General features: G+C 38.8%; 1 protein-coding gene across 1 annotated transcript in view; it reads right to left on the bottom strand.

Moving 5' to 3' along the window:
- Positions 1–691: 691 nt before the first annotated feature.
- gpc2 (glypican 2) overlaps positions 692–11,900 on the bottom strand; it is a 13,223-nt gene continuing 2,014 nt past the window's right edge. Inside the window, exons 2-11 of the mRNA XM_040015947.1 lie at positions 11,798–11,900; positions 10,619–10,753; positions 6,362–6,537; positions 6,181–6,261; positions 5,546–5,711; positions 4,703–4,833; positions 3,824–3,970; positions 2,878–3,014; positions 1,878–2,050; positions 692–1,797 (exon numbers count right to left, since the gene is read on the bottom strand). The exon at positions 11,798–11,900 is cut by the window's right edge and continues 56 nt beyond it. Coding sequence (XP_039871881.1) covers positions 1,520–1,797; positions 1,878–2,050; positions 2,878–3,014; positions 3,824–3,970; positions 4,703–4,833; positions 5,546–5,711; positions 6,181–6,261; positions 6,362–6,537; positions 10,619–10,753; positions 11,798–11,900 — 1,527 coding nt within the window. The 3' untranslated portion in view covers positions 692–1,519. The remainder of the gene's footprint in view (positions 1,798–1,877; positions 2,051–2,877; positions 3,015–3,823; positions 3,971–4,702; positions 4,834–5,545; positions 5,712–6,180; positions 6,262–6,361; positions 6,538–10,618; positions 10,754–11,797) is intronic.

Here is an 11,900-nt window from a genome sequence, read left to right as displayed (position 1 = left end):
ACCCATGTAAAATGATCAATTATTTTTGCACAAATTAAAAAAGTTAAAATATGTTAATTTGCAAATTCAACCATTCCTTGTATATAGATTTTCTCATCCAAGCTAGTTACTTTGTTTTAAACTAATCAGCTGCTGAATCCGTCTTTTTGTTGTTTTCTAAATCTTAAACTTATAATTTTACACTTTGCAAGCTAAGCACACTTCCCAGAATGTTAAACTAATCTTTTCTTCTCCTCTTTCCTGATGACAACTCCTCACAAGCTTTGTCTTGAAAACTCTTTGATTTTATCTTCATTAAAACAGCACATGAAAATTAAGAACCATCATCTAAGTTCTGACATCATTTTTCTCTCTGAAACCATTCAGTCCAACGTTACAATACGTAGTGTGCTCACCGACTGTTTTCAACAACTTTTGTTGCTTTTAGGAAAAATAAGTACAAAAGCATACTATTAAAAAAGGTCCCAGCATCCTCTCAACAAGACCGGCACATATAACAAACATTATAAAACGATCACACAAACGCACACATATGCACACACTCACACATGATGCTCTTTACCCCTCTCTGTTTAGAAGTAAAGAAGCCAGAAAACTACAGCTGATAATAAGTGTTCTGATGTATAGGATAATATTTTAAAATGACTGGTTTACAAAAAAGTATTAATACAACTGGATTTTTCCCTTTTTCCACCACCAGAGAACTTGAAAGACAAACTTACATTAGAAGAAAACACACAGCCATTGTCTTGAAATAATAATAAAACAAAATATGATATTACAAATAAATTAAAAACAGCAATATATTACACTGATATAAGCAACCCAACTTGGTTTGAGCTTTTACATTCAAAATCAGCCCATTGTTTGGTTTCAAGAGTCACACTTTTGCCTTTTTCAAATGTTTCCAAGCCAAAGTATGGCGCTTTAATTTAAAAAACTTTATCTTACTGCTTTAAAAAGATAGAAAAATTAATTAAACAAACCACAGCTAAACTGAACTCCAATGTACTGAAACTTAATTTAAAGAGAGAAGCAGCAAACAAATGTACGTTAAATCAGCTGCTCACTGAAACTACATAGTAATTATGGGCACAGCTAATCTCTACCTCACAGACCACCAAGTGGTCACTGCCATCACCCACACATCCTGCCAATTCATTTGATGTTGAAAAGTTTATTCCTTTGTTCCCCTTAAGACTCCCAGCACTGCACACCGTTCAGCATCTAACGCCAATCAGTCAAACATGACACTAAAAAAATAAAAGATGATATTTTTAAGTTGTGTTTTTAATTATCAGTGTGTTTTATTTCTCATTAGTTGCTTGGGGAGTAGGAAAAATATTCAGTGTTTATTTAGTGCTGTAAACAGGTCTTTGATTATTGCTGAATTAGCCTGTTTTTACTGTTGTTTTAATGCTGGTGTAACCGAATGGAGTGGCAATTATTTTCTTAATAATGTGCTTTAGACTCCAGCATGACAGAAATTTTCCCCTCACTTCCATACTTTAATAACCAGCTATCTCCACATGGTGGCAGCAGTGACCACAAAAGGCAGAGGCAACAAAGAAAACGGGGAGAAAGAGAGCAGACCAGCTGCAGATCGAACCCGTCCCTGCCCGTTGTTTCTGTTCCACTTGGACCCGTTTCTGTCTCGGCCTCGAGGCGGCTTTGCAGGGTTGGAGGCGGGGTTATTTGAGGGTTTGGTGTAGGGTGGAGAGTAAGGCCCATAACCTGGCCAGTCATGATTGTACCTTTCGCCATGATCTCCACCTCCTGAGCCACTGCCTTCCTCACCTGAAACAGGAAAGGCACATTTTCATCTGAAATATGGAGCAGATATAAGAATATCAAGTCAAAATTTTAGGAACGCTCACTGTCCATGAAGTCCATGTCCTGTCCACTCATAGCATGCCTCAGTTTATTGGTCACCACCCTCAGCTCCATGATCAGCTGCCTGGTCCTCACATCTGGACGTGCAATATCCACTTCCACCTCAGGGTTATTGATCTGGCTCACCAAACCGTCACCTGTCACATCTGGCAGGTACCTGAGCATACGCACAAAGAGGCATTCACATACATAGTAGCTTATTCTCTGCTATTTAATTTTCTTAAGAACACTAAAGGTTTATGTGCAGTGATACCCGTTGTAATCAAATCTTTAATGGCTAGGCTCTAGAGATGGTTATGGCCAATCAGTCCCTTTGCTTTAGTCCAGACAGAAACATCTCAGCAGTCATCATCTGATGGATTGCTGTGACATTTTGTACAGACACTAACAGTCCCCAGAGGATTAATCCCACTGACTCTGGTTTCATGTGGCTGCCTGGACCACTGGGCTGACATTTTCGGTACAGAGCACAATGTTTCAGCAGCTATTGGTTTGTTTTATGTCAAGCTTTATTGAATTTTTAATAATGCATGTATTACTTTTTGCTTACAAGACAGTTAGCTGCACCATATATATTTTTAAAGTTACAATCTGGAATGCCCAAAGGACATTTCACAGTTATTATCACTTATTGTATATGTGATAATACAAGATAATTATAGCACAGCCAGCACATCTGGTTTGTGACTGAAGATGGATGTGCTTTTATATAAAATGCTGACTGATGACGGTGGACAATCAGTTCCCCTCTTTCTGTGTAACACACTCACTAGTGTTTCTTCTCAAATGAGCTTGATTCATTGGTATGTACACAGAACAAGCAGACCCAGGTAGAGAACATGTGGGTGAGTGGCGGTGGCATAATTAAATAAACTCAGTTCCATCTGTTGCATCCTTCCACCTCTGCACCATCACTCACTCACTCCTCCTCCTCCGCCTGTACAGACCCTCCCCTCAGCAGCCTTTTGCTCTGATCTCGCTCACCTCCCCCGGGTCTGCCCGTTCCAGCAGCGGTCCTCATTAGTGACGTCGGCAGCCATCTTCTCATCGTTGCAGATGGTGTGTGGGAGGGACACCCAGAAGCCCCGCATGGGCCGCAGTCGCTCTTTCAGCTCGGTAACCTGTGTGGAGGTGGAAGGAAACTGGCTATGACTCAGACATGGTTTTAAAGTATCTTTGTATGAAAGCTGCAGGGCTGATGCTGGGTAAAGGTAAAAACCTAATACAGCTTTGCTTCTGGGTCAGCTCTTAAACGACATTTCTTTTCAGTCTTATAAACAGATATAAATATCTAATACCCCCTTCGTCTGTGCTCTGATCTGAAGCTCTTTTTATTTAGGCATTTCTATCTTGCAAGACCACACTATTCACAGAAATTCTGTCTGGGCTCTAACCACAGGACTCTCTGTTATTAGTCGCTCTGACTTATTTTAGTGTTTTGGGGGGTTTTTCCCTTTTTTTCCCCCTCTTGATCTGAATCAGATTCATGTGCAGAGCAAACATGTGCGACATTCTTACAGTTTTTTCCTGATATATTTAAAGAATGCTCAACACAAAAGGGTAAATTGTGCACCATTAAAACAAGTAGTATCTATTTCTGTATCAACAATGTGCCAAATTGCTCACTGTAACATGTGAAAAGTGGCACTTATCATGAACCCACCAAAAACAGTCGTTCATCAGCATCTCGAACCACTTCAAAGGGTTTTATCTGGTTTCAATGTAAGCACTTTGTCTCTCTTAGTGAAAAAGCACTAAATGGCCAATGGATGGTACTTAGCAAGCACCAAATGGCAAATACAGCAGAAATACAATAATTTTAGGCCTTAGCTGATTTCTTTTCTTTTTATTTACCTTTATTGACAGGTAAGTGCAACCCAAGATTAAGAATTCCTACTGGTACCGCGTCACCGTGCTGTTTGCTCCTTACCAATCGATCCAGGTTGGTGCCTGCAGCAGTGGTGGGTTTCTCTTCAGGAGTGTAGGTGCGGAAAGGCCTCCTGTTGCCCCCGGACTCTTTGGGCGAGCGTTTGGACCTTGCTGGAGCTGGCCTGGGGTTTCCACAGCCTTGGAACACCTGAGGTACACAGCACCAGCAGTTTTAAGATTAAGATTAAGAAGATTCTTCTATGCTGTGTCAAGAAAACTGTATATTTTCGAACTAATATGTGATTTCGTAGAATTTCTTCTAACAACACCTAAAGAATAAGTGCAAAAGGCTCAGTGCTTTCTTCTAAGAGAAAAAAGATAGCTTTGATTTAAGTTTTGAATTAAAGCTTAAAAAAACACCAGGGACCTTTGATTTCTGGGGAAAAGAGTCAATGACGTCTACAGACAAAAATGTTGCAACTGAACAATGTTGAAAAAGCTCCCCCTAACCTCAACAGTCACGCTCTGTTAGAGTGCAGTCGCACAAAGCTGGATTGTAAAGCAGAGAGCTGTCTGTTCCTTAAAGCACTACCAACACAAACCAGGAGCTTTTCTGTTTCTAACAAGACGTGGGTGTCTCTCTGGAGGATTCACTCCTGGGATGTCTGCCATGTTTTAATCATACTCCGAGGCTATCATGTTCTCATCTTTACTGCATGCTGTCTCATTAGAAAGATTAAAAATGAAATTAAACAATAATTAAGATTACAGCTTTTGCTTGAATATCGAAGAAGATCATTTGCATGTCCTCTCAAAGGTTCAGTTAACATTTCACTCGATTGATTCACAATTGCCAAACTCTCGGAAAGCAATAAAAAAATATAACAATGCTCATTTGGTTTTCATTTTTATGTACTGATCGTCTGCTGTGCTTTCTTACTTTGCTGGAGATGCTGACACTGTTTTCCTGCATGTGCATAATGGCCTCTGACACTTTTACAGAGATAGAGTCGGCTGCAAGCTCCATGTTGAAAGGCCCCTCCAGCTTCTCTGAAACCTGGTACAGAGCATCTGAAAAACATAGAGATGGTAGGGTGATAAAGTTTGCTTTGACTTTAGTTCTCACTTTCAGGTAATATACAGAAGAAGAAAAAAAACTGTGTGTAGGTGGGCTTCTGTAGAGCCTGATGAATGTCAAGACAGTGGTTCCCTGTGTCTGGAATCTCCCCCCTGGCCAACCAGCTAACAGAGTGTGATTTACATCTCTTTAAGGGGTGTTCAGTAAGATAAAGAAGCAAGCTGTCACAATATAAAGAGAAGCGTGAAAAAGAGAGGAGAATGGTGGTCAGACAAAAGGCTGCATGAGGGTAAAATGGTTTTGAGTTCAGCAGGCATGGATGAAGCGATGAAAGGTAAGAGGAAGCACTCCAGATGAAAAGAAAAAAGAGAGGGAATGTATGGGTTTGATGAAAGGAGAAAGGAAACACAGGAAGACAGATCAATTGTGAAGGAGCAGAGAGGCATGAATGATTAATGGAGGAGGAACTCATTAGGGAAAAGGACGTGAAAGTAAATGAGTGACAGGGGCACAAGAAAGAATGCTACTTTTTGGGATGTCTGGTTTAATTATGATGAGAATAATTCAAAGTGCTTAGACGCTGACTCTCCTATGCTTAAAGATCTAAAAATGATGCTGAAACTCAGGTTCTTCAAAAGCTTTAGCTTTTTAAAATGTGCCATCCACTACCTATGAAATCACATATAAAGATATTCCATCACCCACCAATGAAATTGTTCCATTCGGTGTCCAAGTCAGCCTGATTGGCTAAGCAGCCCTTCATCACGTTAAGGCACAATGAGCGGCAGGGGCGCACGGAGGGCATACCTCGACACAGTGGGCAGTACCACTGACGCATCAGGCCACGCACACACTCTGAATCTGCAGTTAACTGAAAGCAAAGGACAGAATAAAACGGATTAAATACATAAACACACAATGACCATTACTTAACAAAGCGGTTTTACATATTTGCAGCTCCAAAAGTCAACCACAGCTGAAGAACTTCAAAGTTATGTTTAGAAAAACTAATTTACTCAGTTACCAGTTCACACTACAGGGCCAGCAGTTTAGTGTGGACTTGTCTGGATAATGATTCACTTCCTGCTGGTAACAAGATGATTTTGTTTTTGCTTCAAAGTTTAGATTAAATGTCTGATAATCTAATAAACAGGATTACTCTATAAAGTCTAGACTAACTATTGTGTTTTTGAGTGACTAGCCGTTTAAACAAGAACATAATGAAAGGATATAATTGCTTGCCAGTATGCTTTAGACAGCAGAATATCATCAATGCCATCTTGGTATTAAATATTCCACTCAAGATAAGCATGAAGAGATGCTGAATAAGAGCCACTCACCTTTGTTGCTTTGTTGACAATGTCCCGACCAGTAGCAAGCCCTTGAGATAACGCTCTGGCTGCTATGAAAGCCCTCGACACCTGAATGTCAAACCAAAGATAACAGATTAGGGTCCCCCTTTGCCATCCTGCTATATAAGTACAGTATATATGAGCTCTGTAGATTTTACTATATACACACTTGTACACGAAGTTTGCGAGGGACGTCCCCAAATGGTTGCAGCTGTTCGGCGTGCTTGCTGACACACTCTAGGTAGTCCTCACTGAACTGATACTGGGGGTTTACCAGAGAGAAGACCCGCTCCACAAGTCTGGACCAGAAATCTGACAGAACCTCTGCCAGACTCACACTTCCCCCTGTGAACAATAGAGTAACAGTTATACTATATAAGAATATGTTTTTTTTTTCTTATCTGATAAATGCTTCGAAAAAGAGTCACTGCAGTTAGAATGGATCTCACCACGACAATGCTGTTGGAGAGTATTTAAAGACAGATTTCTCTCATTTTCTTCCAATAAAAGCTATGTTAAGCTATAAAAACCATCAGATAAATTAGTTTGGTAAGTGCGGCCATATTTGAACAGCTAGAAGGACAAAGAAACCATTCTCAATATTTATATGCGCTGTTTATTTTGCATTCAGCATCCAAATGACTAACTGCTGAAGTGTGTGCATTAAAATTCCAAGGTTTTTGAAGGAAAGTACAGAAAAATACTTTTATAAATACCTGATTGTTTTACTAAAGTGTTTTTCTCCTTGGCTAAACACACAGTACAAGCTATGGAGAAGTCTGATTGACATTGCTTTAAATATCTCACTTAATAATTTTTGATGCATTTGAGAAACAACAGTTTTGGGGGAAAGATGGAGATTTTAGAGCAAACTCTGTCCTTGCTTCTTTAAATAACACTCTAGCGAAGTCGTATGTCTCACTTTGGTTAAAAATATTGTAATCAAAAAAAATTATAAAACTACATAAAATTTAATAAAACTTAATCCAGTTGATAAATGAACACATTTTTTTAATGATAACATAAATCTGAACACTAAATGTTTTCTGCTTTAGAACATGATAGTATCCATAATGTTTTGTCTGCTTGAGTGTTTCTACAGAATGAGCATGTGAATCTCCAATCTGTAGTCTACTATACTGCCTTAAATTAGCCATACATGCTGTTTGGCAGAGAAGGACAGGCTGACTTAGCAGCCTGCAGATGGAGGAGTCAGTGAGCGGCTGTGAAGCCAAAAACAGAACGATCCGGAACAAAAATAGAAATGGTCTGGCATCTGTGGGAATCCAATTCTCGCTCTCCTTTTTTCCTCCAGTTTTTCCTGGCACGTCGGTTCCTCTCAAAAGACAATGATGCTTTTTTTATTGCTGTCTATAACTGCTGATTTACCACAACATGGACGTGGACTGTCTGAACTATACATAAATGTCAGTGTCGGAAGGAATTATTGTACCTCTTTAAACAGAGATCAGTCTTTTTAAACATTTCCCTGCAGTCATTCTTTCCTCGTGGTGGTACTGGAGCCCACTGTAGACTACATAAGCCAGGCGGGTTACTTAAATTACTGTTTTAACACTGTGGAATAGAACGTGGATTTTTCCCTCTATGTTGTTTGGATTGGAAGCTAGTGATTGCCATTTGTGTTTTGGATCAGTAAACCATCATTACATCCCTAATCTCCTTCTTTTATATGGCAGAGCCAACCAAAGTACACTCAGCAGCAAGCCTGACAACCCTGTGCACTTGGTCACTTACTGTGCACTTATTAGGGAAGTTATTTTCAAGGATTATCTGAATTTAATTTTAAACTGCATGTGTAGAACTTGCTAAAAACCATGTACAAAGTTGATTTGTGGTATTCTCCTTCTCTCAGTTGGCTCTCTCTTTGATTATGTATCACTTCCTGTTCCTGTTGTTTTTCTGTCAATTTAATTAAAAACGTATACGTAACAACTTTTTTCATAGAGTAATCTTCACATGCTTTATCCAAAGCACACTCTCTGTTGATTCACTCACTAATTATAGTCACAGTATTCACTGTCTCTTTAGGGATTTGCTAGCTCAACTTGTAGCCAGCTAGCTAGTAGCATGGCATTTTCACCTGTCCCTCCTGCACTTTCCTGCTCCCAGATGTTTAGTTACTCCACAGACTCCTTTAGTAATAACGATACTTGTAATGAATGGCAGCAATCTTCCACTCCAGCTTGTTAATCAACCAAAGACTCAGACAGAGTTTTAATTCATTTCAAAGCCTGATGCTTCACCTTGCCCACCCGTGCTGGAAAACTCATAAACCAGTCATATTTGTTATCATTTATAATTTCTGTCTGAATTCTCAGACTTTTTATCTGATTTAGTGCTCAGCTCAGATAAAATAAATATTGTGGGTGATTTTAACATCCATATTAAATGTATTATTAGACTCAGTTGGCTTCTTTCACAATGTAAAAGATCCCACCCACCACCTTAATCCCACTCTAGAGCTTTTTCTGATATATAGCGTTATACTGAACATTTATCAGCATTTCCTTCAAACCCTCTTTTGTCTGATTATTTCCTAATAGCATTTAAATTTACAATGGATTACACAGCAGTAGTATATAGATTTTATCACAATAAATGTATTTATGAAAGTACTGTAACTAGGTTAAAGGATATAATTCATCCACTGTCATCTTCTCCTATGCCTTGTGCCAACACAGAGCAGAGCAGCTACCAGAACACTACTCCCACAGAGGTCGATTATCTTGTTAATTATTTTACTTCTTCACTGCATACGACTCTGGATAATGTAGCTCCTGTGAAAAAGACAGACACCTGCTATAACTCTCAAATGTGCACCTTAAAGCAGACAACTCATAAGCTGAAGAGGAAATGATGTCTCACTAATTTAGATAATCATTTATCCTGGAAACTTAGTTTGCTGCTTTATGAAAAACCCTCTTTCAAGCTAGAACATTTTATCACTGATTTATTAGTGATTAATTAGTGATTAGAGAAAATAAGAACAACTCTAGGTTTCTCTTTCAGCACTGAAAGAGTACTACAGAGCTCTGTTGTTGCAAGCATCACAAATAAAATTTTAACCATTAAAGAAAAAATTTGTCATAACCATCACACAGAAGTAGCATTATGTGCAGCTACTTTCAGTACCATTGATATTTATTTAGACTCTTTTTCTTTCTTTCCTACCATTAATCTTAAATGTGATCAACCTATTTCTATTAATCGGGTATTTACCACAGGCCTTTAATCTGGCAGTTCTTACACTGTTACTTAAAAAGCCATGATTTGACCATTTGACCATTTAAATTTATTCATGTAAATGGAGAGTCCTCTTCATTCACTGAGGTTAATTATGAAGTTCCACAGAGTTCTATGCCAGGACTAATTCTGTTTACATTATACATGCTTCCCTTAGGAAGTATCATCAGAAGGCATAGCATACATTTACACTGCTATGCAGATGACACCCAACTTTATCTATTCATGAAACCAGATAATACACACTAATTAGTTAAACTGTAGGAATGTCTTAAAGAAATAAAGACCTGGATTACCTCTAATTTTCTACTTTTAAATTCAATAAAAACTGAGGCCATTGTGCTCAGCCCTAAAAGCATTACAAATACGGTATCTAACCAGATAATCTGGATGGCATTAACTTGACCTCTAGTAAGGCTGTGAGGGATCTTTGAGTAGTTCTTGACCAGGATATGCCCTTCAATGGGCATGTTCATGCCTCTCTTCCTTGGAACCAGCTTTCAGTTTGGAGTCATGAGAGTAAACTTTTAAGATTAGGCTTAAAACCTTCATTTTTGATAGAGCATATAGTTAGGGTTGGATCAGGTGACCCTGAATTCTCCTTTAGTTATGTTCCAATAAGTATATGCTCCTGGGGGATTTACACGATGCATTAAGTGTTTCTTCTTCAGTTGCCTTTTTCACTCGCTTTTTTTTTTGATAGCATGTGTTTATACACCTCTCTGCGTTTAATTTTTAGTGATTCATAATGTTTCGGTCTCTTCCACAGCATGTCTCTGTCCTGTCTTCCTCCCCTTACCCCAACTGGTCGCAGCAGATGGCCCCGCCCTCCCTGAGCCTGGTTCTGCTGGAGGTATCTTCCTGTTAAAAGGGAGTTTTTCCTTCCCACTGTCACCAAAGCATTTTCTCATAGGGGGTCATATGACTGCTGGGGCTTTCTCTTTTTTCTTTTTTCTTTATTGTAGGATCTTTGCCTTACAGTATAAAGTAATTTAAAGCTACTGTTGTTGTGATTTAATGCTATATAAATAAAACTGAATTGAACTGAACTGAATTGAATTCTTTTACAATGTCTCTGATCCAACCTAGCTGACATATCTTTGCCAAAATCATTAATTATCTCTATGACTGTCAAGGTGGACAAAGGAGTGTTAAAACCAACCAGAATAATATCTGCGAAGCTCCAGGAAAAGCTCTTGGAAGACGTGTGCGTTCTGGGTGAAGAGCAGGCCATAGGTCTTGGTAAACATCTGGTTCATAGACTTCTCTGAAAGGTCTATAAGCTCTTTGAAGAACTCTGTGCAGAGACAGAAAAAGCAGCGATTAGCTACAAACTGGTCACCCACCCTCTTTTTCTCTAATATCTCGGCCAGGTTTCTATGTAGGCGCTCCCTCACCCTCCTCCCCTCCCTGAAAGATTAACAGCTCAGATCCTGCACACTGGTAAATGGGTTTAACAAAATGTACTCTATTTAAAATCCATCTTTAAGACTCATATGCAGTCTCCCACTCCTTAAGCGTCTTTACATGACTCATCATTATATATTATATAAAAGTGTGAGGAAGGGTGATAGCAGTCTATTGCAGGTAGGAGGAGAAAGTGTAAATTCAGCTCTGTACTGTGGCTGCTACAAACCTGCAGCTGTAGACGCATTATTTGAAACAATGAGTGATAAAATCTCCCAGATACAGAGCACTATAAAAATATTTGGGTTTTCCAAAACCTTTATACAAGTTTATAGTTTATAAGTCATTATAAACTAGTCTTACAATTCCAGTGAAACCTTTTTTCATAAAGACTTCTATGTCTGTATAACCCTGGCAAAATCATAGCAGCATAATCATAGTTAATTCAGCTTAGACAAGCAGGTTATATATTTTTAATGGGAGGCCTCAACTGGGATTTTCTCCAGTTAAATATGGTGTTTAGCTGCATTATGGAAAATGTTATTTAGAGCAAAAAAAAAATGTTACAGACTAAAATGCAGGATAGCTTGGCCCTGGTTGCTTGATTTGTAACTAGTTTTATAATCAGTCTCTTGTGAGTCGCCACTTGTATGAAAATGCCTCACAGTTGCTGAAATTACATAAGTAACAAGCATTTTAATATATTTGCTTTGCTGTGCTTCAAGCATTTAGCTGTAATTTTAATAGCGCAGAAGTATCATCTGAATTAAATTAGGAAGGTCATTTTATAATTAAAACTCACTGGTTTAATTTTGGGGAGGGTCATTTTTTCACAAACTATGGTATCAAAAGTAATAACTAGCTTTTAATCAGCTTCAAATCAAATAATGTTCCCATTACAAACACAAGAACTACGAAGGTGTCAGCCTCTCACCGTCAAACCTGCGGTGTCTCTGGGTAAAGGTGGTCAAGAGAAACTGGCTGTTGTCTGAAACTGCTTTGAGGAAGTCCCTTTCACTCTGCTGGGCCAGAGTCTC

The sequence above is a fragment of the Simochromis diagramma genome, unplaced genomic scaffold (assembly GCF_900408965.1).
Source record: "Simochromis diagramma unplaced genomic scaffold, fSimDia1.1 OVJJ01000685.1, whole genome shotgun sequence".
NCBI lineage: Eukaryota > Metazoa > Chordata > Actinopteri > Cichliformes > Cichlidae > Simochromis > Simochromis diagramma.
Note: the sequence above shows the minus strand (reverse complement) of the source record. Positions and strands in the feature narration are given on the sequence as shown.